The sequence below is a fragment of the Salvia splendens genome, chromosome 18, assembly GCF_004379255.2.
Source record: "Salvia splendens isolate huo1 chromosome 18, SspV2, whole genome shotgun sequence".
NCBI lineage: Eukaryota > Viridiplantae > Streptophyta > Magnoliopsida > Lamiales > Lamiaceae > Salvia > Salvia splendens.
The window spans coordinates 4,280,314-4,307,657 of record NC_056049.1 but is presented as its reverse complement, the minus strand read 5'-3'; the positions used below and the strand labels follow the sequence as shown (position 1 = coordinate 4,307,657).

The 27,344-nt window shown below is 36.1% G+C and overlaps 4 protein-coding genes and 1 pseudogene across 17 annotated transcripts; 3 read left to right on the top strand and 2 right to left on the bottom strand.

Annotated features, from left to right (window-relative positions):
* The first annotated feature begins 6,104 nt into the window (after nt 1–6,104).
* LOC121777744 (pollen-specific leucine-rich repeat extensin-like protein 2) lies at nt 6,105–7,594 on the top strand. 2 transcript variants are annotated; one of them, XM_042175093.1, is made up of 3 exons: nt 6,105–6,390; nt 6,507–6,588; nt 6,839–7,594. In XM_042175093.1, the coding sequence occupies exons 2-3, from the start codon at nt 6,539–6,541 to the stop codon at nt 7,470–7,472; spliced, it is 684 nt and encodes a 227-aa protein (XP_042031027.1). In that variant the 5' UTR covers nt 6,105–6,390; nt 6,507–6,538; the 3' UTR covers nt 7,473–7,594. The 2 variants fall into 2 exon arrangements, with proteins under 2 accessions (XP_042031027.1, XP_042031026.1); XM_042175092.1 differs by having other exon boundaries at nt 6,109–6,390; nt 6,832–7,594.
* Nucleotides 7,595–9,544: 1,950 nt separating this feature from the next.
* Nucleotides 9,545–14,640, bottom strand: LOC121776468 (microtubule-associated protein 70-5-like). 4 transcript variants are annotated; one of them, XM_042173644.1, is made up of 13 exons: nt 14,556–14,640; nt 13,816–13,938; nt 13,486–13,636; nt 12,373–12,458; nt 12,020–12,085; nt 11,732–11,902; nt 11,462–11,632; nt 11,225–11,380; nt 10,995–11,141; nt 10,842–10,913; nt 10,167–10,757; nt 9,940–10,082; nt 9,545–9,826 (listed from the first exon to the last, which is right to left on the bottom strand). In XM_042173644.1, the coding sequence occupies exons 3-13, from the start codon at nt 13,583–13,585 to the stop codon at nt 9,808–9,810; spliced, it is 1,722 nt and encodes a 573-aa protein (XP_042029578.1). In that variant the 5' UTR covers nt 13,586–13,636; nt 13,816–13,938; nt 14,556–14,640; the 3' UTR covers nt 9,545–9,807. The 4 variants fall into 4 exon arrangements, with proteins under 4 accessions (XP_042029578.1, XP_042029577.1, XP_042029576.1 ...); XM_042173643.1 differs by having other exon boundaries at nt 13,486–13,938; nt 14,556–14,639; XM_042173642.1 differs by having other exon boundaries at nt 13,816–14,623.
* On the top strand, nt 14,350–17,926 carry LOC121776616 (annotated as a pseudogene).
* Nucleotides 17,927–18,858: 932 nt separating this feature from the next.
* On the bottom strand, nt 18,859–19,422 carry LOC121776614. The gene has a single exon (XM_042173808.1). It carries the CDS (start codon nt 19,420–19,422, stop codon nt 18,859–18,861), a length of 564 nt encoding a protein of 187 aa, XP_042029742.1.
* A 1,522-nt stretch (nt 19,423–20,944) lies between these two features.
* LOC121777319 lies at nt 20,945–25,932 on the top strand. 10 transcript variants are annotated; one of them, XM_042174539.1, is made up of 8 exons: nt 20,945–21,088; nt 21,449–21,714; nt 22,117–22,383; nt 23,929–24,011; nt 24,114–24,236; nt 24,321–25,136; nt 25,272–25,488; nt 25,571–25,932. In XM_042174539.1, exons 4-8 carry the CDS (start codon nt 23,940–23,942, stop codon nt 25,747–25,749), a joined length of 1,407 nt encoding a protein of 468 aa, XP_042030473.1. In that variant the 5' UTR covers nt 20,945–21,088; nt 21,449–21,714; nt 22,117–22,383; nt 23,929–23,939; the 3' UTR covers nt 25,750–25,932. The 10 variants fall into 10 exon arrangements, with proteins under 10 accessions (XP_042030473.1, XP_042030469.1, XP_042030468.1 ...); XM_042174535.1 differs by adding an exon at nt 22,538–22,613 and having other exon boundaries at nt 23,929–24,236; XM_042174534.1 differs by adding an exon at nt 22,508–22,613 and having other exon boundaries at nt 23,929–24,236.
* The last annotated feature ends 1,412 nt before the right edge of the window (nt 25,933–27,344 follow it).

The window sequence follows — 27,344 nt, the reverse complement described above, 5'->3', positions numbered from 1 at the left end:
CCATATATACAAGCCAAGATTTAGGTATGTTACTACATGGTTATCTAAAGGGAAATACTATTCTCCTGATTCAATGAATAATACTATTCCTTTTCAACTTGCCTCATTTCTTGGCTTAAATATAAGGCTTATACAAATGTAGTATTAAATTTTATGGAATTGGAGGAATTGGATTCAACTATATATACTCTCTCACACCTCCATCAGTTTTATCATTTGTCAGTATAATACTTCAGAAAACTAATAAGACAATAACCTCACAGTACAATACTGAAACACTATAAATACAAAATAATTAATTAACAACTCATAATATTCAAAACGTCTAGATCATGACTATAAAGAATTAGATGATGCAGTACACGATAAATAAAGTAAATATTAATATAATTTATAAGTTTTAGAAAATTTCCTTATAAACAATATTAAAAATTGAATATAGGAAAAATTGATAGCAAAACTCACAATTTATTAATAGGAGTCTATTTTATTTATTCGCACTATAATGAAAATATGTATAATAATGAAAAAAAGTATCAGCACACATCATATTGACACTGACGGAATGGACTGTAATATTTTTTAATGGGCCAAACTATTTACAAAAAATATGGACAATATTTTGGGCTTTTTATCACCAATAATGAATTAGTTTTCTTTAAATTGATCTCCAATTGAGTTTAATTCTGAAGCCTGTAACTGATTTAATTTTATAAAAACTCCATCTTAATTAATTTGTTTTAGTCATTATGAATGAACTATATAAATTATCTATGAATTTTGAGATTTTCACTAATGAAGTCACTGGACATTATTAAAATTATAATGAGTGATCCCTTGATCTTGACTTTGATGTTTGCCAGCTTGTTTTATTTTCTTTTGCACTTTTACATTTTTTTGAACTTAGACATTTTCATACTTTTTTTATCCTCTCATTTATATCTACACACTTTAATTTTTTCATTCTTTATAATTAATAAAATTAATTTGCTTTAAGTCTTCAGCAGCCGCATAGAGCCATTTTGCAAGACCTTAATTTCAAATTCGAAGCTTCTTTGGTGCTACGTCATTGTATATAAAATAATTTTTGTTCAAAATAAAAAAAAAACTGTATATTCCAATTGATAAAATAATATCTCATCCTTAAAAATTGATATGAACGATCATCAAACGCTTAGATAAGCCAAAGTTATCGAGTAGCAATAGAATAGACCTAAATGAAAATTTATAAATTTCAACTGAAAGGCCAATTGTTAGTCGACATGTCCCACATTTATTAAAAAAATTTAATGAAAGCTGTCTTAGTTTGAATATGAATCAAGTGGTGATGTTTCCTTATATCATTCTTTTTTCAAGTAATTCCAATTTCCTTCTTCTGTTCTCTCTTTCTCCTCCTATAATTACTTCTCTCTCCAAAAGTCTCTTTCTTCCCTCTCATCAATTTTGCTCCCAATAATTGTATCAAGTCATCCATGGATGAAAAGGTACTCAAAATTTTCTTGACCATATTTATGGGGTTATTGATGATTATAGTGAAGAATGATGAATAACATTAATAAGTACTCCCTCCGTTTCTTCATAGTTGATGCAAAACTTTTTGGCACGGAGTTTAAGAAAGAGATGTTGAATGTGTTAAATAAATAGATAAAAAGTAAGAGAGGGAAATAGATAAAAAAGTAAGAGAGGGAAAAAGTAGAGAGAATAAAGTAGAAAGTGAATAAAGTAGAGAGAATAAAGTAAGAGAGAGAAAAAGTTATTATATAGGGAAATGACTCAACTATGAGGAAACTTCTCAAAATGGAAAAATGACTCAACTATGGAGAAACGGATGGAGTATTGAATTGCAGTTTAGCCCTTTAATCAATTGAGTTTTGGATGAAATGAAACAGGTGTCACTTATGGTGCTCACAGTTAATCTCCAATGTCCTTGCTGCTACGAGAAAGTCAGGAGAATTATCTGCAAATTTCCCCGTGAGTACTTTTTACCCATCTGAACTCACGTTCGTATGATATTGTCCGATTTAATTTGGGCTAAGACTCATATTCGCCGTTGTTGTGGAAAGTGAGTGAAAAGTGATAGTGTAATGTAGGTCTATGTCCAAAAATAATAATAATAAATCAATATGTCAATTAATCACGGACAAAAAAGTAAAGTTATATCAATTTATTAGAGACATAGGAGTATTTTTTTTCTGTTCTTATCATTTACTCCTACTATTTTATTTTTTTTTAGTGGCGATTAAAAATTGATTAATTAGTCTTTTTTATAATCCACCACAAGATAATGCATGTCATCCATCATAATCATATATCAACTTTACGCTATTCACTATTTCAGCTTTCTTCTTTGATTGCTAAGTTTATAATATTTGTTTTGGACAAGAGAAATTAGAGAGAAGGAAAACAAGGTGAGAATCACTATTGTAAGTAACAACCCTGAGAAAATTCGAGATAGATTATGCTGCAAAGGCGCAAAAGTCATCAAAGGCATCGAATTCGTTGAACCTCCCAAGCCCGAAATGCCCAAACAACCCGAAAAACCGAAGGAGCCCGAGAAGCCCAAAGTCGTCGTGATTGAGGAGCCCGAGAAGCCCGATAAAAATGTCACGTTCGTTGACCCACCAAATGAACCTAGTCATGATGGTTAACATGAGATAGTGTTTTGGGCCGATTGTAAGTAATATTTTTAAGACCTTCGTTTGATACGCATTATAGTTTTCATTGATAAAAATTATAAAGACGAAAATGCCCTTATACCTCATAGGCATTTCATTTCTTTTCATGGGTCTTAATCATATAATTATTAATTAAATTAGTTGTATTATCAGTTTATAAATTAATTTAGAGGACTTATGGCTGATTAAAGGTGTATTAGGTCCATAATCAATATTCAAATTTTTTAGGCCATAAAAACGAAATACATTGATGACTATAAATTGCTAGAAAATCACCCCAAAAACCAACAAATAATTTAAAAAATGAAGAGGCTCTGTTGTTTATCAGCTCCTTAAACCAACAAATAATTTTAACATGATTCAAATCAAAGATGCAGATTTGTTTTCTTGCAACTGTAATTGTTTAAATATATCAAGGCCCAATCACATAGCAAGATGCTTCTAATTCCAGCCCATTGTTTGTGGATGCACCTAGCCCATCACTGTTACTAAAGTAGGGTATTAAACTTAATATTTTTTGTTACTTTCAATAATTTCAATTTGATTTTCATTACTTACCAAAATGTAAAATAAAATTTGGTTGTATTTTATTTTTTCGAGTGGAAAGGTGGAAGCTGGTTTAGCTTTTATAGCCATATAAGTGGGTTGAATAAGACCTGAAAACAATAGCTAATAAGGATAGATGAACTGAATTGGACCTCATATTCGTTTTATGCTCTTCACTCTCTTAATAAATGACTCTTTTTCTTGTCCAAGTATTTAAATGAATTTGGATCATCAAAATTTGGATTTAATAATAATTTGAAGATTTTGAATAAATCATAAGTATTTTGTCATGTACTCAAATTTGTACTACAAGACTACAGAGATTTTTCGGTCTGTTATTTTATGATGTAAAAACAAAAAGTATTAATCATGAAATATAAGTCGACGTAAAATCAAATTAAATTCTGATTTACAATTGGATTTGGTTAATACTGTGAAACTGATGGATGTGGAAAGTGCAGTAGGTTTAAGCGTAGCATCGTTACTCGTTTTCATTTCAAAACATAAATCATTTGATGTGTGTTTGTTGAAAGAGAGAGTAATAAATGTTTTTTTATGTTAGTACTAATACTTAATAGTCCCATTTTAAAAAAAAATTGTATGTATGTATAATTTGCCATGTTAGAATAAAAAGAATGTGTAACACTAACAATTTTAACTCATTCCTTACAGTTTCCACCATTACTCGTGACTAAAAGTCATGTTTATTCTTATCTCTTGTTTGACTTCGATTGATAATTTCTCTTAATTCATGTAACAATGTATTTTAGTTCATCTCCACATTATCGAAATTACAACATATCTTGAGATCATAGATCACATTACATTCCTATAACTTATTTAATCCTAAATAAAATCTATATTAATTTATCTCATGCTCAATTATATATACCTAAAAATAATACTCCAATGTTACTTCCTCCTTCGAAGAAAAATATGCTATCCTTTTTATTTTATGTCCACCAAAAATATGATGACTAATCTATTTTTGAACCCTACCAAATAATTGTTTTTTACTATCGATCTTCAATTATCCATATATCAACACAAATACTACCATTATTGGCCCATCATTGAACCTTTATTCCACTCTTTAACTTTGTAAAACAAAGGGACCCTTTCTATATTCGCAAACACCCAACTAAATTAATTAAAACTCAATTGCAGTTAAAACCTCAATATTTGTTAGTTTAATAGTAGTATCCAAATTTTCTTTTCAAGCTAAGAGCATGGGGCGCCCTAAGGGGCGCCATAAAGCCCGTCCTATGCATCGCCACGTCAGCATTTTATCCTCCTACCATTCCACCTGCAGTGGGGCGCCCTAAGGCACGCCCTAAGCATTTTCTTATATTTAAATAACTACAAAAATTGGGAAAAACCTTCATTTTATGTATAAAATTAATCATCTTAATAACTCGAAGAAGCAAATTCTCGTTTCACCGAATTCTACTTTTTAATCATAATTTTATTTATTCATTTTCCCAATCATACTAATTAAATATAACCTTATTGCGAATAAATTCATGTAAATCTAAAACTATTTAGGGGTCTACTTTAACGAAGCTAACAAATAATTAGTAAGGCACTAAGCATTTTTAATAATTAGTTTTCAAAATATCTCAACTAGTGTTTGTAGTCCAATGGTTAGGATAATTGCCTTCCAAGCAATAGACTCGGGTTCGACTCTTGGCAAGGAAAATGCGTTTGCATCGTCCGCGTCGCCCACAGTGGGCGGACGCATCATCCGTCGTCCGTGCACCCACGGTGGCCATAGAGGCAGATGATGGCGCGCCCGAGGCATCGGGCGGCCTATCGTCCGCCCACTGCGGATGCTCTAAATCCTTTTTTTGTGGTGTTTTAGCAGTAACAACTAAGCTTTCTCAAAGAAGTAACAATCCCAACTAGAAAGTTAACTCGTGTGAAAATTATTCAAAGCGTATTAAACTAAAAAATTACATTGTTTTGATGGTTATAATAATAATAATAATTATAACAGCTTGTTTTGAAATTTTTAAATAAACAGAAATTTATAGCTACTTGTAGTTAATAATTTTATAGTATACTTCAACAGCCGCATAGAGCCATTTATGCACGACCTCAATTTTAAAATTGGAACTTTCTTATTTGCTACATCAATGTTTATTTAAAAATAATTTTTTGCATAAAATAAAAAACTGTCTATAGTTTTTAACGGTATCGTTGGTTACAAATAACTATATAAATAATTAGGATACCATCTTAAGTATAGTACATACCAAAATTTATCGGTTCCATGTTTTGCAAAAATAAATTAAAATAAAAATATATAAAAGTGGGCTGGTATATATTCCAATCTATCCTTTTTTTTTTGATAAAATATTCCAATATACCTTAAATTGATAGTTTGCTTTCCCTTTTCAATTGACAATACCTCATGCTCATCCTTCAAATGAACGATCATTAATCACTTAATTAGATAGACCTAAGTCATGGAGGTGCATAAACCTAAATGAAAACTAATAAAAGTCTCCGCCAAATTTCAACTCAAAGGCCACTAGTGATTAGTCACGTCCCACATTAATTAAAATAAAATTTAATCTATAGTAGACTATTTATAGAAGTTAAATCCACATTAATTAAAGTAACACCAAATTAAATTCACCCCCGAAACCCCAATTAATTATAATCAAGATGCAACCCACACTAATTCTCACATTCTTGAAACTCATCCATCTCCATAATCAAGATTTAATGAATCTAAAAATTTAATTAAAAATTAAGAGAAGTTTCGTGGCTGCCCATGTGGGGTACATACCCCAACTTACAACTCCATTTCACCAAACCTTTTAACAATTGAAAGGAGTTAGAATTAGTTTGATTATGAATGAAGTGTATTTACTTGATTAGAGGAAGGTGAGAAGTTTCCATCAAAGCCAGCACATGCAAACACAGAGTAAAGAGTCAGCAATTTATGCCCTTCTTTTACTTGCATTTTTTTGAGACAGAATTTGATGATTTCATTAATTTCATCACCTTCCGAATAATAGACGTGTCATTATATCATTCTTTTTTCAAGTCATTCCCACTTTCTTCTTCTTCTTCTCACCAGAAGTCTCTTTCTCTCTCTATCTCATCAATTTTTCTCCCAATAATTGTTTCAAGACATTCCTAGCTAACCATGGGAGAGAAGGTAATCCAAATTTTCTTGATCTGTATAGGATTATTTGATGAATAATCATATTGAATTGCAATTTTGGAAATTGGCCTTTTGATTAATTGAGTTGTGGATAAAATGAAATGAAATAGGTGACGATCATGGTGCTCAAGGTTGATCTCCAATGTCCTTGCTGCTACAAGAAAGTCAAGAAAATTATCTGCAAATTTCCCCGTGAGTAGTTTTTATCCAATCCGAACTCACGTTAGTATGATATTGTCTGAACAGTATCTATTCATTTGTTCTTATCATTATATTTTAATTTTTGTGGTGGCAATTTATAATTGATTAGTCTATTACTATAATCCACCACACATGATAATGCATCATCCATCATATATCTACTTTATGCTATTCACTATTTCAATTCTATAATTATTTTCAATTGCTGAGTAGATTAATTTTTTTGGACAAGAGAAATTAGAGACCAGGTTTACAAGGAGAAGGAAAACAAGGTGGAAATCACTGTAGTATGCTGCAATCCTGAGAAAATTCGAGACAAATTATGCTGCAAAGGTGCAAAAGTCATCAAAAGCATTGAAATCCTTGACCCTCCCAAGCCCGAGAAACCCAAGCCCAAAGATCCCGAAAAGCCCAAGCCCAAAGAACCCGAAAAGCCCAAGCCCAAAGATCCCGAAAAGGAGCCCGAGAAGCCCAAGCCCAAAGAACCCGAAAAGCCCAAGCCCGATAAGAAAGTCACGTTCAAGGACCCACCAAAGGACCCGGAAAAACCCAATCCTGCTCCAAAACAGGAGCAACCTAAACCCCCGGCCCCGGCACCAGCACCGACACCACCTCCAGCACAGCCTCTGCCGATATTGGGGCCGGAGCCTTGCGAGTACCCACCGATTTCCCCGGGGAGAAATTGCTGCGGGCCGTGCTCGCAAGGATATGGCGGGGGGCCGTGTTACTTTGGGCACGGGCCACCACCGCCGCCGATGCCGCAGCCATGCTTTGATGGTTACTATGTGTACGGGTGCCATGATAGGCCATGTCACGTGACGAGATGTGATTACTACTTTAGCGATGAGAATCCGCAAGCATGCTCGATCATGTGATATATGTACAATTTTCATTTTATTGTTACGGTGTGAAGGGTATACAAAGAAGCATCAGTACACCCTGATTTGATCATTAAATTTCTGTTTATTTGAAAATAAAATAAACATATTTAATTTTATGCCGCCACTTGTACTAATAAAAGTAGCTGAATAATTTATTGGTTTTGGAATTATATTAGGTGGTTGTTATTGTTCTTTGTCTTGTGATGGATAATAGTACTTTCATTGAATTAAATGCACCGCATTTTTTTGTCTACTGTGGTTTCATGATTTCATGAGTTGCACCCAACAATCAACATGTTAGTTATGTGTATTTTAGAGCACAATGTTGTGAAGATTAAATGAGCCTAACAAATATAGTTATTGCTCCTAACTCCTAATAATACTTCTATTGCGACTAAAGTGTAAAAATATTTCATCGAGGTCCGTTCCACAGTAGTATAGTTATGGTTTGTGAAGAAGTTTAAAACCTAGTACAAATTAAATTCATCATTTCCCATTTATCTTCAGAATTCACTTTCAAAATGATCGGGTTACTAATTTATTACATCCAGATCAATATTTTGAAATCTAATTAGTTTTTAGTTGTTTCTCCACTATTTATAAATTTTGCTTATTAAACAACCAACTAGCTAAAGGATTGATTGAAATGGAGTAACATAGCGACAGATAGCAGTGGTCCTAGGTTATTGCTACCAACAAAAATATTAAGGCAAATTACAAGATGTCTTGATGAGTCATGAGAGTTCTTAATTAAGAGGGACTATAACTTAGAAAGTCATGTCCTATTAATTAGAGTGCAGTTTAGTAGGAGTAGCAAATTAGTACTTTATTGTCAGTATTTTTGACAACAGCTTTTGATGGAGATCTATAATAAGTAAGGGTTTATTTCTCGATTCTTGTGTTTTTCCGCTATTTGATAAAGGATCAACGTAATTTCACTCGTATCTTCATTCTTTTTTTGGTAGTAGTATTTTAATCAATGGAGTTTTGGTATTTTGTGAATCTTAATCCATGGAATATACACTTCCTTGCATAAGCCTTACGCTCTTTCATATGGTTATCACAAAAAAAAAAGAAAAGAAATTCTCATGGGAAAATGGGTGTTTTCTTTTTGACTTTCACATAGTTGACTTTAGAGCATAACGTGAACTTTGCCAATCTTCAAAGTGTTCGACTTTCTATATGGAATAGTATTAAAATATTAATAAAATTATGCTTTAAAGAGTCAACCCCAAAGGTGCATTGCCCCTTCTATTTTTTCTGAGCTGCAGACAAGGAATTTGGCCTCTTCAGAATAAACAATTCACATGGTTCACTAACCAACTACTAATTTCAAGAAAACTAAAACAAAATTACTCCAAATTTTTATTTGATTATTTGCTTCTGCACCAAATTCCTAAGAACAACCATCAAAGTGGGATGCACGTTTTTCTTTAGTGGCTGAGACATGACAGTAGTATATGCACGTTTATATGTGTATACACACACACACACTCATATATATACTACTTGCCTATTCTATGCTACACATATTTAAAATGGGGAATTGCATTGGCTCAGCATGTGCATTTCCCAAGAAAGTGAGACCTGATGTAGATGATGATCAAGAACTCACGGCTTCGGCCAGGTCGGAGACAGCTGGGCTCTGCCGGGGGCTGTCGCCTCAGTCTGCATTGCTTAAGTCGGGGGAGCTGCAGCCGGAGAGTGGCCAGAGAATGAAGATAGTGGTGAACAAGAAACAGCTGCAGCTGCTGATTTCATGCTTGGAGGAGCTCGAGTCGAGGAATATTGTGATTCAGTCGATAGGGAGAAGGGCGAGGAAATGGAGGCCGTCTTTAGCTACCATTCCAGAACTGTAGCGTGAAGATGGGATTTTGAGTGTTTTTTTAGCTAGCGTAGATTTGCAACCCCGATTTTCAGCAATGAAAATTGAGAGGTTGATGTGTGTGCCTTTTTGTTGTGTATTCTTAGAAACAGGTGACATGCAGAAGATAGGAAGGAGTAGTTGTTAAGATAAATGTGTAATCTTGAAGAATTCTAATCATGGTATTGAGATGGGATGTGTATACAAATAAACGAATAATTTACTGAATAATCTGCTCGGGAAAATGGTTCTGCACAGACATATACAGAAAAATCGGATAAATATGGTAAGAATGCACTCTACAACTCATGAAGCAAGCTAGTAGCTAAGCAGTCACTATTTCACAGCTCTAATATTGTTTCTGCTATCTAGCATTCATGCAAACGAATCCCTGCCTATTTACATCACAAATCATCGAACGCTGTGTATCGTTCTAGAGATTTCCTCATTCCCAGCAATGTACATTCAAGAAGCATTCACAGACCTAATCAATCGAAACAAACAGGCATCAAAAATAAAGAAAATTTGGTGCATCTCATGGGAAACACCGAGGTAAAGAGGGGAGAGGGTGGGGAAAGCTAGTTCTACATTGCTAACCTTTTGGATGAGTTTGTGCTCCTCATCTTCTCATCCAGCTTAGCTAATGCTGAATCCTTCTCTCTCATTGCCGCTTCTCTCTTCGTTTTCTTGGACTCCACTTCGATGGCTCTAGCCAGTGTTTCGACCTTTTTCATAAGCAACTGTAAACAGATAAACCTTGTGTGATGATTCAACACTATCTCAAAGCAGAGGTACTATAGTGTATGTGTGTGTAACCTCCATACCTTGATTTCTTCGTCTTTAGAATGCAGAGTCATGTCTTTTATGTCAGAGGACTTCCTCAAGTATATAACTTCTTTCTGAAGCCTGTCGTACAAAATTCCTGATACCACATCTTCATCATCTATACTACCTATCTCCGAACCTTTCATCTCTTTGTTGCTACCAGTTACACCTGTTCTGTTTTCCATTTCTGTAACTTCATCTTTTTTCTGTATTTTGTCATAGGACATGGCGATCTTGTTCGTCTCTGCATTTTCCTTTCCACTATTGTCAATAACCTTGTTTCGGGAAGCCCACAGGCTCTTCTTCACCAAACTTTCAGATGTGGGATTTTTCATCTTCAAGCTATTGACAGGCTTCATTTCTGAATTAACCGTTGTCTGCTTTTCATCCAGCATTTGTATTGCGCTTTTAGTGATGGTGGATCCCCTCGGTTGTGAGGTAGATCTCTTCTTTGTTCTGGTATTACTGGATAGGATTCCAAAGAAATTGCTAGACTTCGCATACTTGGGGGATCCGTTAGTATCGATAGAGAACAAAGATGCATTCTTTAAGCCTTCTTCAAGAGTCTTCAGCCTCAACTTCAACTTCTCCTGAAAAATATGTTTTGGCATATTTAGTAACATGAAATAGTTATTATTAAAAGAATTTAGATGGAATGATATCTGAATTGTCACCTTGACTTGCGCCTCCGCCTTGACAGCTCTCTCTGAGATTGCTAATTTGTCTTTTAACTTCTGCATCTCTGCCTACAACATAGAAATCTTACAATCAAGAAAAAAGCTAAAATTTCAATGCATTCATCTAAAAGACCACTTGATCGGGTATACCTGCAGAAGCCTTCTCTCTTCTAGCCATTGTTTAACGGGCATAACTTTGTTGTTCTCATCTTTCCAATCATTAGCCACCACTGTTGCTCCTCGGTTCGCTGAAACCTTTATTCTTGCCAGCTCTCTTTCTAGAGTCCTCTTCTCATCCTACAAAGTTGAAGAAATCGAGAAACTTAACATCAGTCAATATCTATATTAGAGATCATTCCTTAGTAAAGATTCTTCCTTACATTAAGTTCAGATATCCGTCTCTTGTAATCACGAATAGTGTTGGCTGCCGCTCCACCAGCAAGTATGGCCTCCTCGAGCTCCTTGATGGTTTGGCTAAGCTTTTCAACCTCTAAAACCTTGCATCTGTTTGTCTTATCAAGTATTTTATTCTCCTCCTGTAAATACATATATTTGCCCTCAACTTAGTGATTTGGAACTTATATAAGCCTCATAGATGTGATCTATATATACCATACCTGGCATATCTCAATATGCCTCCTAAGCTCAAAATTTTGGTTTTGAACCTCCTCGACAATCAATGCTCTTTCTAGGGCACTTCTCAGTATTTTCTCAGCTTCAAGCAAAGCTGCTTCTTTGGATTTTGTAAGACGTTCAATTGCCCTCTTATCCTCTTGTAATGCTGCAACCTGAAATGTTTCAAAATAACCAATGTAATCTCAATATATAACTACATTGGTAAATGGTAATGCTACAAGAATTTTTTCCTCAGACATCATTTGCATTACCTCATTCTTATACATCTTCAGTTCAGCCTCGAGAGGAGCAATGACCAACTCAATGGGAATAGAATCATCGTCTTTTTGATTGGCGTAAACTCTTCTAAGAGTGGCTTCAGCTGCATATTGTGCAGCCAGCGCTTCCTTCTTTTCATTTGTGAGCTTCTTGATGTCAAGATTCTGCTTTAAGAAAACCCAAAACACTTATCATCTCTAATTCTCTATTATACTTTTATTGGGAAAGACGAATAAAAAGATATATATGCAGCATTTAGTGTATCCGTAATTCCTTCACACCTTCTGTTCTAGATGGTTACCATTCAATCTTAGCTTCTCTTCCAACCTTCTGACTTCACATCCAAACTGGAAAAAATTAATACAGCGCACGTGAGGAAACAATCATGATGATATATAAACCGGGCAAAGGTAAGAAGTCCTAAAACTTTCATTTTCATTTTCAAACTGCACTACTATTCATTTCATATATGTATATGCACATAATAGCTAATAGAATATGCCTGGTTAGCTATATTTTTCTCTAATACAGAACCGAATGCAGATAAATTACTGCTTCTTTTGAATAAATGAGTGAATTTTCTGGATGCAGATGAACAGTTTCATAAGGAGATGGGGAAACTGGTCAATTTTACCTCCTCCAAAGCCTTATCCTTCAGTGCTTCAGTTGCTCTCAGTGCTCGAATTTCACTTTGAGCTTTTCCCAGTTCCCTCTCCTTCTCTGCAATAGCAGAAAATAAACCTTACTACATCTGTGCGCCGTAAGTAATCATAAGTGCAAAAGACCCCGAGAGAAGTTAACAATCTAAGCATTTCTTGCAAAGAGAAAAATGTTAAGAAGGCCTGTTCATGAAATAATTTTCTTTTCAAAATCATTAGTTTTGCTTTCATAAACATGACTTGAGAAGAGCAGAGCAGCAACATTTGAAAAACATTAACAATGAAGACTGGTGGGTCCAGACAGCATCTACTTTCTAATATAATCATGTCATAATCTGATCAGCACATAATTGGAACTTTTATATGAACAGAAATCCTCCAAACATGCTATGATCCCCTAAAAAAGGCAAGAACAGTTACAATCTAAGAAAGGAATGTTTTCTTTATACACTGTTGCTTCACTTACGTGGAATTTTATAAGACAGCGAAGAACTGTTGATTATAGCGGCAACTCTAACAACTTCCCGTTTATCTAACCTTGAAGAGGCTTTCAATAGTGATTGAGGAGTGCTCATTTCTATCCTATCTTGTTTAAGAATGTCCATCAAACACCATAGCAACATCTAATGCCACCTTACTTATGTTTTCAGAGACAGCAAGCATTTTCATCTACCCTTTCGGAACTACAATCTCTCCACCGCCAGCCAAACATACACACACACAAACAAATTGAAATTGTAGTTTTACTGTGGCTAAACCATTGCAACCAAGCTCTTCAAGGAACTACATAAGACTATGAAACAACTTCTCTTCTTACTAAGCCAAATAACTTGACTATTACCATTCAAAATGACACCACAGTATGGCAAAAATTATTGAATCTGAAACAGAAAAATATCTTCCATGATTCATAAGCATATGAAACTTTCATGCAGAGGATCACACAATATGAAAAGAATGGCTATGTTAGTATGTAATAGAAACTCTGAACTGGTTCTGTTATCAATCTCAATACTACAATTTCAATCTCGATGATAAAATGACACTCACAACAGAGAAAGACAGAGAGAGAGGTGATGCTGACAAACCTTTGAGCTGATTCTGCAACCTGTTAAGCTCTAACACAACAGGGTCCGTATGAGAAAGAAAGGAAACATCTTCACTGCCAAACACTTCGAAACCAGGCATGTTTCTTTGACTTGGTCTTTTCGCAGGCTGTTTCTCTACTGCAACAAATGGCTGCCCCAAAAGAAGATATCTAGAGTAATACTACAAATGGAAGGGGTTTTATGGAGTAATATAATGAGGAGTTGTTAAGGGTTTAGTATGCTTAGGAGAGAGACAGACCAAAAAAATTAATAATTTCTCCTACTCCTGAATGAGAGAGACAGAGAGATAAAGAAAGAGTCCATTCTTACAAGAAATTGACCGCAAAGAGAGGGGGTTTTCCCTCTTTTGAAGCAAACTACCGATAGCAATTTTGCAAGGCCGACTCAGCCGGCTAATCCACCCCATCTTTCCCTCCTTCTCCAATCATCAACCTTTGCATGTATAACAAATGCAATTAAATATTTTATCCCCTTTTTCATCTAATTTCAAGAAGTTGAAGAATAACATGACATGCACATATAACAATTTCATCTCTTCAGATGAAAGATCAAATTTTGCTGGAGCCATGATAATTAAAACCAACCCCACTTAATGATTTTTTTTGCCAAAAGAGAATTAATTAACAACATATAAAAGACAAAAAACACATCTTTGTTTAAGCTTTCATCAATTGGGTCACCATAAACATGATTGTAATGGATAAGAAGGGTTAATGAATGTGGTAATGTTGATGGGAAAGCACTTGTTTAGGACTAAATTCAATTGCTTAAGCGCTAAACCCTCCTGAAATGCTGATTAAGGTCTCTAGTGGCAGCTCATTCATTCAATTTTGGATTAGTACCATGATTGAGAAATTGATGCACATAATCATTCATCATAGGTGGCTTAAAAGTATCAAGATTTTAACACAAGAGCATGGTGATCTTTGCTTGGAAGTATGTAGAAATTCTAAGAGGAATATAATCAAACGGGTGGAGGACACCTGCCATATGGCAATTGTTAATGGAAAATTGGAAATGAGGCGACAAAGGGAAGATAACATATCTACCTACACCAATGTAGAATGATAATTCAAGCTTAATAAATAGAGAAGTAGACAAAGATAGTGGAGTAGAATAAATTCAATCAGACAAAATACTGATTATAATGAAAGAATTGTGTTTCACCTAAATTGTAATTTAATTAGAAGACAAAATAGTGATTATAAAGAAAGTGACTGTTGAAATTGGGGTCAAGCCGATAATTAGCTGTTTGCATAACGCGGAATTAGTAGGTAAGTTTACAAGTAAATATTGTATTTTATTTTATATTATAATATAATATAATGTTATTGTATAATTTGTTGATAATTATAATTATATGGGTGATTTTATGAAAGAAGTATTAATGAATCATATTTTATAATACAAGTCAAGCATTACGTACATTTAAATGTTTATGACTATCGTTGTTAATTACAGTATTACACTAAGCACATCTTCTAAGGAAAGAAAAATATCAATAAAAATTAATACTGTAGAATTTATAAACTATAAAAACATCCCTTGAAATTTAATTTTGTTACAAAAATCTTGATATCTTCCTAATTTGAAATGACATATAATATCTTATGCAATGGGCCAAAAATGATGTCATTAGTTGTTTTTGCAATCTAATCATAATTTAAACGAGCATTCAGTTTGATTTATTTGAAAATTAGATACCTTTTTTTTACTTTATGCAAAACTGAATCAATTTTTTTGCTATTCAAAATCAAATATCAGTTAATACACGTTAAATAAATCACTACCACAACAAAAATTAGAAACAAAAAATGGGGTTATTATTGAAAAAAAAAATTAGAAAAGTAAATACTCCCCTTCCCCTTATAAAGATGGAAAATTATTCATCTGTGTGTTGGCACGCAATTGAACAAGAGATGAACTTTGCATAATATAGTAGTATAATTAATATCTATATATAAAAGTTATACATGCCCACTTATAAAACATTATTGAGGTTAAAGTTTATTTCAAAAACAACAAAAAAAAGATATATTCTCAATTCTAAGGAATTAATGTAAGCAAAAGTTTCAGTGGACTCTTGAAATTAAGCATCAACAAATTTTTAAAGAAGGAATCTACGTTATTTACAGCTTGGAAAAGTAGCCCAACAGTCTGGAAAAAAATACATTTGTTAACAAAATAAATTAATTTATATTTTTATTGATTCGACACCCAAATCAACTGACTTTTAAGTGGATTGGTTGCGGCTTTTAATCTGTATTGTTTTCACCTACCGGCTATGCGACATTGAAGATGGTGCTAGCAAACTATTTTTCTTTGCATGCATATTCATTGGCAAGTATTTTAAACTTTCATCTATTTTTTAATTATATCCTCACTTAACTTTGATTAATTAATACTTCATACTCCATATGTCTTTGTCATGCTATGTATGGTACAATCTGACTTATATTTGAGGAAATGAAAAATCTACCCGAGGAAAAATTGCGTATTTTGTAGTTTGGATCAGTTTTCCAAAATTATATTTTTCATTAAAATAATTGCAGCAAAAGTGAAATTTGAAATGAAATTCAATTGTTACTGTAGTACGTAAAAGTTAATTACTTGTGTTAGCAATTTATTGAATATTGTAACTAGCCCTGTTGGGCCTTAGTTGATAAATGGACTTTACGGGTGAGAATCAGAAGGCCCAAAACGGTTCATTGTTGAAGATGATTAGTTTTCTGATCTTGTTGGGCTTTACTTCCTTCCTCAAATGGATTCTTAATCTGGGAATCCTAACTTTAAAAAATTAGACTAAAGTCCCAAAATGATCCCTAACATTTGGCGTTTTTTTTATTTTGGTCTAAAACATTATCTTTTGAATTATTTGGTCCCTCACATTTGAAATCGGACCACATTTAGTCCTAAATTGACGGAATGGTTAAAATTTGACGGAATGTGACAGTCAACGATATTTTAATCAATTTTGACCAGATTAATATTTATGCCCTCTGACGGCCCCTACTCTTGGGGGGCTCTGCTTCAAGGAGGACCACATTTAGTCCCCCGACGGCCCCTACTCTTGGGGGGCTCTGCTTCAAGGAGGAGGTGTCTCCACAGTCCATTTACTGCAACCCGGCCAACACCCAGTGGCCTTGCGCTCTAGGCAAGTCTTACCAAGGACGAGGCCCGATCCAGCTATCGTGGAACTACAACTATGAACCTGCCGGAAGAGCCTTGGGATTCGATGGCCTACGCAACCCAGAGATAGTCTCCAACAACTCAGTGATCTCCTGGAAAACTGCCCTCTGGTTTTGGATGACGGAGCAGAAGCCGAAGCCCTCGTGCCACAACGTCATGGTCGGACGCTACGTCCCCTCTGAGCTGGATCTGGCGGCCAACCGCACAGCCGGTTTTGGGCTAGTGACCAACATCATCAACGGAGGGATCGAGTGTGGGGTCCCGACCAGTGCCTCCGTCTTGGACCGGATTGGATACTTCCAACGATATGCTGCCATCTTCAATGTCACAACCGGACCTAACCTGGATTGCCAATATCAAATTTGCATTTATTTCAAAAAGAAAAAAAAATCAAATTTTTATAAATATTAATCTGGTCAAAATTGATTAAAATAGCGTTGACTGTCACATTTCGTCAAATTTTAACCATTCCGCCAATTTAGGACTAAATGTGGTCCGATTTCAAATGTGAGGGACCGAATAATTCAAAAGATAATGTTTTGGACCAAAATATAAAAAAAACACCAAATGTTAGGGACCATTTTGGGACTTTAGTCTATAATATGTTTAACAATTTTTCAATTATGCACATAATATATATTTTGGGAAAAATTATGTTTGATGGAAAGCAATTTACTTCAGCCTATTCTGGTATATATTTAATTCTAAAATCAATTACTTTTATGAGTGACACTCAAATTAATTTTAAAAAAAATGTGGATTCAGTCTTCCAAATTATATACTCCACTTTACTCTCTCTCCAATTTAAATATTTATAATCGTTTTTTTCTAAAAATGAGTACTTAAAACAAAACGCATCTATTATAGTGGGATGGATGGAATTTCCTCCCAAACCTATATCAATGGGATAATTAAAAAAAATGTCAAAACTATAACATAATTGACTATTTTTTAAAATGGATAAGAATTTGACCAAATTTTCATAGTTTTTCCTGCAGTTTACCCTCCCGTTTTCATCTAATATAATTGAGTAGTAGATCATCACATTAAGAGCTTCATTATATGTAGTCTTGCTCTCACAATTTTGGACATTGGATAGTGACTAGATTTTGCTTAGTCCTCAACTATCAGAAATCTTGATTTGGTTCTAGATTTTTCGAATCACTGGGCAGCAATAGACTGGTTCAAAGCAGACAGCCTTCATTTTATTATCGAGGATGTCATGATCTAATGATCTCAAAGTTTGAAGTACGAGATGCGATGATGACTTCGTTTTTGGATGGTTTCATCGTGGGATTACCTAATTTAGGTCTCATATATCTTTGCTTGACACTTCTCCTTGTGCACCTACTATGTCTATTAATGGCAAACTACAACCACAATAATTTGAATTGATCCAAACGATAGAGATGGGGCCAGTGTTATTTTGGTTTTAGCTACTTGTTTCAAGAATATTTATGACAAATGATGGCCGACCGTTTCCATTTAATAATGCTCTAATCAGTCTGATACTTTAGATAAAAAAATTATTAATTAGAAGCCTTTTATTTGTGTTGTTATCAATAAAGAATGAAGTAGAGAGTGTTGGGTTACGACCTCATCCCATATTAGATGATTGAGGAAAATTGCAAGTTATATAAGTACTTAAATTCTAATTAGTTTTAGACCTTTTATGGAGTGATCCAAAAATAAATCTGTGCAGATGGATTTGATTTAAAGCGTACAATATCAAAACTAATATGTTGTCGACATTTCTAATAAGTGATATCAGTGCCAAGTTGGCTTGGGTCGGGCCCTGGATGACCCATGTTCGAGTCGGATTCATAATGTATCGATGTGTCGACCGCGTCCTGATGTGGCCCCGGTTTGAGGGGAGGTTTGTTGGTTACAAACCCATCCCACATCGAATGAGTGGGGGATGTCGGTAACAAACCTATCCCACATTGAAGAATGTAAGCTATATAAGTGTAGTCCAACTCCAAATAGTTTGAGACAGTTTTGAAAATGATCCAAAAATAAATTCGTGCTAATTGAACAAGCTTAATTCATAATAGACAATATCAAACTAATTATGTGTTTGTTGACTTTCCTAACAGAAAGATAATATTTGATAAATGCTTATCTAACATAGAACTCGTGCATTGATTTTTTCTATGTTACTATCTAAACAGCTATGAGAGGTTGCTCGGCTTCAATCCTGATTTCCTCCTTCATTTTCTTGATAAATTCCTCAAACTTGTGATTCAACTCCTCCGTGCTCACCTCTTCCTCTCTCGACGCCCCCTCCCCGCCTTTATCATCCTCATCAACACCTCCGTTATCCTCATCCTCGTCCTCTTCCTCTTCACTGAGAGCTCCATAACTGCATTCCTCCCGCGTATCAGTTTCTTCTTCTTCTCCAACACCATATTCTACCTTTTCTTGAACTAGAGTTGGTGGGGTTTGGCTGACTCCGGAGGAGGAGGTGAAGCTCAAGCTCTTGACAAGGAACGCAACGATGCCGTTGCAGATCAAAAAGACATACTTGCGATCCATGGCGTGGGCGAATAATGAGAAGATCAATGTGGAGAATTGAATGTTGTAGTAGGATGACAAACCTGAGAAGAAGTAGGAATACATGAGAGATAAGAAAGAAAGTAGAGCTAGCAACCGCAGTGTCGCTGTCTTCGTCTTCGCCAACGCATCTCTCTCCACTCTCCCGCCTTCTTCCTCGTCGCCTCCATCCATTTGATCTCCCCTTTGAAGAATATGGGAAACTGTTTCTTTTTTTTGGTGGAAAATTGGAAATGATCTAAGTTGTGTAACGAGTTTGGTTTACAAGTTTATATAGTGAGAGATAAAAATGGAAAGTGATCACATAAAAAATAAGATATTTGAAGCTTCTAGTGTATGCTGCAACGCCTCCATAAATATTTTTTTATTTTTTATATTTGTAGTGTATATATGTGGAAGAAACTAGGGCTTTCACTTTCACTTTTGAATTTCACTGGTTTTTTTGGTTGGAATAAATTCTTTGAAATCGTGGGAATTGTGGGTTGCTTTTGCTAAAGAATATTTTACTTGTTTGAAAGGAATTCTTTTTTCACGCGTGTGCCTAAAATGGGACAATTATTTACGAACAGACTAAAATGGCAAAATGGGCCGATTAATGTTGTGGACGAAGGGAGTAGTATCTTTTGCGATGCAATGATTGTCACTAAAGCTTAAACAATCCATGCAAGGAAGAAAAAAGGAAATCTTACGCTGAGGTCTCATTTTTTCACTTTTTCTTTACCACGGAGAAAGAATCTTAATGAAATGATGAAAGGGCTTATAATGATTAATGGAAATACTTCCACCTTTCCAACATAGAATTTCCACTTAAATGTCTTTATAGGCTCTTAAATAATAAAATTTGACAAAAAATTTGTTTGTGATTATTCTCTTAGTTATGTAGTGAAATGTTTGTGGAATATATGACTTATTTATTAAAATTTGTAAAAATAGATTAGGTCTATTAAATTGGACATACAAAAATAAAAGAATTTCTAAGTTGGGACAGCGGTGTAACATTTTGACTTGTGCTATATGGAATAAGTACGAATATGAAGTAATTCAAACCAAAAAAAAAATGGAAATGTTTGAGAAATAGTGATATGAATAATATGATAGAGACTTGAGTTTCTTTATAAAATATTGAATATTATGAAATGGGTTTCCTAAATTGATATTTCCAATCTCAATGGTTAGAATTAAGCTTAGTTTTTGTGTCTTCGATTTAGGCTACACCTTTTAGCCCAATGTCATTTTGGTGGTTGAGATGTCCCATCTATAAAATTGGATGGACTTTCTCTACACCATCTTATATTTGGAATTTTGGACATTTTTTTTAGAAGCATCTAATCAAAATTTATAATTTCATCCCTCAACAAATAGTTAGTCCACTGTCTATCAAAATTTATAATTTCATTATAGCCATTAGTCCAATAAGTTATCCACTGTCTATCTAGATTGTAAAATTTATTAATCTCTTCGACAAGGTTCAGTTAATAATCTTTTAGTAACATAGTCACTAATGCAGAAGAACTCGACCATTTGAATCGGATTTCACAAAGGTAATTTATTTTTGGAAAAATTAGTAGAGTGATACAAGCTAACTGAGATAAGTAAAAATTACATTACATATGTAATTTATACATGAAACCTATAAGGAAAGTCTTTAAATATAGTTTATAATTTTAAGACTCCAACTCAGATAATTTATCTTGCATATATTTACTACCGCAGTAAATATTTTCGTCCTGCGTAAAATTTATTCCCCTGAAAATTCTTCAAAGGTTTTGAAACTGAAGAATGAAGAACACGAAGCAACAGCAACTGATGAAATTGGAACTAGCGAGCGAAACCATTTCTGGTATAACTAAACCCTCCATCATTCTAAGTTAGTCCAGGAAATTGCAGATTGTGCGTTCTGCTTCTATGTGTTGTTTCTCTTCTCTGAATTCTTTTCTCTCCGCCGTTTGCTATACCTAATACTTCGCTTATTTACTGTTGAATTTAAACCAGAATTGCTTTGAATTCCATGCGATTTTGTTAATAATATGCACTGATTAAGCTAAAATTGGGGATGATCAAGCTTATATTACCTCTAGTGAAATTCGTGTTCTATATTCAATGATCTCTTGTTCATTGCGTTATTCTCGATTGGGATTTTGTGTTGCAAAAAACTGTTTTGCTTCCTACACATGCCCCTTCATGCTGTTCTGCTTGCCAGGATGCTGAGAGGATGGGAAGAGCGGGTAATTTCTCAGAAAAGGGGCTGCATTATTCACTTTACCTTAAGGGGGAGTTGCCTCCTTGTTGTGGTGGAGGTAGAGAGGGGTATAAATCATATGATCTATTCATCGACTGGAGACTACTTACGTTCTTTTGAGTCCACGAGCAGAGTCCATGCTGGAACAAGGTGGAAATCAAGAGAAAATGCCATTATGTTTCTCATGTCAGTGACCTCAGGAGGCAGCTTAATCTCTGCAGATTCAAGTATGTACCTTGCTCTTTAGGAATTAATGGTTTGATTGATTTCCCTGAGTACATGATTTACTAGGTTTAATGTTGAACTTCACTTGTTATGTTAGATCTTATATCACTATCAAGAGACATCATGTAGAATTCATGGTTTCTGGACCTTAACATCCAAGAAAGCATCCCTTTGATAATTGTCTCTATGTAAAACCCTGCAGAAACTATTCGTGAGAGCTAACAATAATTAGCTACTTTTTTTGTCATTCTTTGTTGAAACCGCCCCAGTTGGTGTTATTTTCAAACAATTATGGTTTCTGCTACTCTCAAATCCTTTCAAATCCTTTCTGGAACAGTTTGTAGGAAGGCTTAGACACAATTTTGCTGCAATGACTAATTTCAATTCACTTTTTGAGTTTTCAGTTTGTTTTGGGGGAATGGATCATTGGACTGATAAGTAGAAATGGATTGAGCAATAGACAATTAATTTTCCAATTGAAGAATGTATGCCGTTTGAAGTACCTGCAATGGTCGAGCAATATACTTTCCTTCGTCACTTCTACAATGATAAAGATGAGTTGGTCAGCACTGAACATATGAAATGCTATACCCACTGAATGGGTGTCTACAAAATCACCAACTCAGAAACAGAAGGATATGAGGTGAATAAGGCCATGAGATTTACTTAAGGTAATTGCAAGCTGTCCCCGCAGATAAAAGGAAACACTTACATTCATATATATAGCATGCATATGATTACTATGGATATCGCAATTCTTCATAGACATAAATATGACTGCCATAGATGTTTCAGATGTACTTCAGTATAGTACCTGGTTTGCAGTGACAACTTGGATTATGCAAATCTATTTGAGACCTGGTTTCCATCTGCATCTTCAGTGAGCTTGGCTTGGATAAAGGTTAGGCTGTTGATTGACAGCTATGAATGTGTGTATGCTTGCGATATTTATTACTGGGTATTTGTAAGTTGGAAAAAAAAATTAAACTTTGAAAAGAGTATTATTTTGAGACAAATCAAAATCAGGTACGTGTAGGCCGTAACGTCATCATTAGGTGTAATTAATTTGATGCTCTGTGGCTATATATGGATTTATTTATCTTCTGCACTTTCCAAACAATTCTTCTTCTATCGAGCTTTGGAGTCATCGCCTCAGTCTGTATTGAGTTCAGGGTAACAGTGTAGATACTTGGGAATTTTACTGTAATAGCGTGTTTGTTAGAACAATTTATCATCATGTCACTCTAGTAAAACTCTCACTTAAGGTCCTGCATATTTTGTAGTTTTAATTTCCATTACTAAGCCTCGCCTCCTGTACTGGTGAGAATGGAGGCAGATATGTTGGTTTAATGAAAACTTGTAATTGCTTGAACTTTTATTGCAGCATCCTGGCTCTTCCCCTAGGATATGATTCAGAAGCGACTAAAAAAGCTTTAGATCGCTACTCCATTTTATTGGAAGACTTGTCATTATTTAAGCATACGCATGCATACATTTAATGTGATTCACCCTTTGAAGGTTTGCTGAAAAAGAAGTCTGCCTATTCTATAAATTTTACTAAATGAAGATAAAATCTTCCATTTGTAGTAAGTTTCTGATGTTGGATCTTGTAAATATAATTTTATATGTACTGTTGGAGAGTAACAGATTGGGTTAACTAATAAGCATTCGCTTCCTCTGTATATTTCATCTAATAGAAATTGTTTTGTGTTTGAAAAAGACTATTGTTTTATGTTGAATGTCTGTCTGCTAACCTAAGAAACCTGCCTAACCCAAATTGCTTGTAAGTCTCTTGTCCTCAAGGTTTCGGAAGAATCAAGATCCCTGTTGTCACATCCTTTTCATCATTGTCTGGGTCTCAGGGATAGTGTGGTTTTTCTACACTTTAATAGAAGCATCTATTAAAAGGAGACACTTGACATTGACATGTAGGGTTGTAACGTCTTTGAATTGCATGTTAAATTTCCTAACTGCATTTGGTTCTGACTCTTGTTGATCAGATGGTTCATTATACTTTGCCTCTTAGCCATCCCTCTGAGCTGCCTTCATATTTGCAGTAAATTTCTTGCTAGTTTCATATCCACTTATAAAATTAATTGTAAATTAGGAATGAGATTATGTATATGTAACTGACAAAGTGGTGTAATCAAGAAGTTATTCTGGATCATTTTCTAAAGTTAACATATATATCAACAAAGTTTGGCTTTCCATTGCAGATCAGCAGAGAATGGCATCAACGCAGCATTTGAAACATCTTTTGTTCCAAACCACCCGTTTCTCCCAGCGTACTAGCTCCATGGTGGTTTATTATTTATACTGGTCCTTGTATTTTGTGATACTTGCTAACATAGAAGTTTATTTTTCTAAACAAACGATCATTTATGTAAGATTTAATTTGCAGATACCATTGCTCAGACAATTTATGGCAAACGACTCAGAAACAGTGTGGTTTGGTGCCGCTTGGATATGTAGCAAGCAGCTGAAGCATTATAAAGCTTTATGCAGGAACGGAACTAAGATACCTGTTAGTCTCAAAGAGCAACAACTGATTACTTTTCACTTTGTAACCGGCCTTCACAATCTTTTCTCATTCTCCATGTATGTCCAGGTACATTCAGTAGTATGGATTCTGGGTGGAGGAGGAAAAGACTACCTTGGTTATGTAGAAGATATGTATGAGACCCTTCAAGAGGAGAAAATGGTAAGAGTGCGAAGGTTTCTTTTCCCCGAGGACATCCAGCATCTGATGCCTAAGCTATGTTCGGATTCGGGAGAAGTTTTCATCACTTCGACCGAGGAGCAGCTTAGTGCAAAAGAAATTGATGGTCTAGCTTCGGTTTTGACACCTATAGATTTTAAAAAGTGTGACGAAGTTCTTCCCCTTAATTTGTCACTTAAAATTTTTACTTGCCATAGAGAATTTAAAAGTAACAGTGTCAGCACCTTCAACATAACTGAATTATGTGGCTACTATGCACAACCCGTTCTCTCCACCCTGAAATATTTCTTTCCTGAGCCGAGTGATGGTATCGAAAATTCTAATCAAGAAGGAGATGACTGTAGTCCTCAGAATCAAGCAGTTTTAACTTGCAAGAGAAATGAGATCCTCATTGGGGATCAAATTGTCTCGGAAGTTGAAGCTGATCTGCACAATGTAGCCAAAGATAATCAAGCTGCAAAACGTGGACCTGCTAATCAGTGCTTGAAAATCAAACAGGCAATGAAGGGGCTTGTTCCAGATAATCCTTTGACTGGGCCACAGAATCATATGTTGTCTCGCGTTAATGAAAATATTGAGCTTCTTAGTCAGGATAGTGGTATGCGAGGCTGCTGGGTTAGGTGCAAGATCTTGCGCTCATCAACTAATTATATGAGAGTTCAATACTGTGATGTGACAGATGCTGACGTAGGTGGGAAACTGGAGGTATATATATATAAATGGATAGCATGATATTCCTTTCCTTATATCAGTTTCAGTGCTCAATTTCCACTAGAAGATGCACCATGGATTCAAATTGATCATGAAAAAAGCAGTTGCTAATTTGTGTGAGATTTGTAGGAATTGGTGGTGGCACCCAGAGAGCCAGCTGCTGATAGATTGGGTCTGAGGTGTGAAGGACGCCTTACAGTGAGGCCATGGCCTAGCTGGTATTCATCCGATGCAAGGTTTGAGGTCGGGGCATCAGTTGATGTGTGGCGGTGCCCTGGCTGGTGGGAAGGTGTTGTCATTGGTTTCGACCCATCTGCTGAAAATAACCTCCAAGTTTACTTCCCTGGTACGTGTAAACTTCCATCTGTTAGATCTTTGTCAAGCCAACTCATCTGAAATAGTATTTATGCGTGTTATAATATTTGCAGGCGAGAACGTGCTCATGAGCGTGAAGATGAGAAACGCTAGAGTTTCAAAGGATTGGGTTGACGAAAAATGGGTGGATATTATGGCAAATCATGATATACTTGCACTGGTAACATCATGTCTGAATGCAAAGCCAAAAGTGTCGCTTCCAGAGAGTTCTGGCGACCGAGAGAGCGATTGAAGAGCTGGGCGTACACAAAGTGTGGAGACTCCAAGATGCCCAAGCACAGCCACCTAGCCATTAAGATTTTAAACGCAGTACAACTGCTGGTGTATGTGCACCACAGTATGATGAATTACAGTACATGTTTTTAAGGAAACTTCTCTCCTTTCTTTTTTCAATTTTATTTATTTCGAGTCTTAAGAGTCTGATTTACTATGTGTTTAACCATCAAGTGTTGCGTGTTATTAAGGCCACCCGCAACCCGTCACGCGGGTGGCCCGGAACCCGTCACGCAGGGACGGGACGGCAGCGCGACGCGTTGCGGCGCCAGCCCAATCACCATCTCGTCACGAAACCCGTTCCGCTGGGACGTAACGCGGGTCAGCTCGCCACGCGCCGCGGCGACGTGGCACGCTCCCAGGCCATGCGTGACGCCCACTCGCCGGCCCGTGAGTGGGCGTCGTCACGCTGACGCAATAATTAATTTTTTTTATAAAAAAATCGAATTAAATAAAAAAATAAAAAAAAGTGAAACGGTAATGTTACCGTTTAAAAGAGCCGTTTTCATTTTTTTTATTTTTTACTCTATAAATACTCATAATTCATCCTCATTTCACACACAACTACACATCTATTCTTCCAAATTCATCTTCATTTCCTCTCCAATTTTCATCTAACATCTAATCACAAAATGTCCGGCGACGGAAACTCCGACGGTGGCGGCTCCGGCGCGTGGGATCTCAACGCGTTCGGCGACTGGGGAGCATGTACAACACATTGGGTGGTTCCGGTTTGTCGACGCCGGGCACCCAGGGTTCGGGCACGCCGGGGGGGTACCAACCACCCAATTTTGATGTTGATGCATACGCCCGTCCCTCCGCCCCGCAGTATTCGCAGGGATTATCCCAGATTCGGGAGGATTATCCGGTTCAACCCACTCCGGAAGAAGGCCGAGGCGGGGGAGGCTCCAGGGCGGAGGCGGAGGAGGAGGAGGAAGATCTAGGCCGGCATCCGTACGGCCCCAAAGAAACGCTGGCGGTGTACAACGCCTAGATCAGCGTCTCGTACGATCCCATCGTCGGGAATCAACAACTCCGGAAGTGCTTCTGGGAAAATGTCACCGAGGTCTACCACGAGATTAAGCCGAAAAAGACCCGCCGCCGCACATATAAGATGCTTCGCGCTCACTTTGACTGAGTCGACAGAGAGGTCAAACGATTCTGCGGCATCTACAAGAATGAAGCAGCTCAGTACCAAAGCGGAGCCACGAGAGCCGACATTCTGAGGTCGGCTTTGCGGGTCTACTACGAAGACACCGGCAAACAATTCAAATATGCCGATGTTTGGGAGGTCGTCAGGGATGAGGAAAGGTGGACCGGCTGTGTGCGGTCCAGCTCAGGCTCGACCTCGAAGCGCACGAAGCACACGGCGAGTGGTCAATACTCGTCTGGTGAGGGCGGTTCGGGCATCGGGCCACAAGAGTTTGCCTCGCAGGAGGAGGAGACCCCGACAGACTATGCCGAGGGTCCTCCCGTGGGTGCCGTCGGCCGCAAGGGAGAAATGCGGCGAAGGCGGCTAGAGGGAGGAGGGGCCGAGCCGATTCAAGCCAGGCA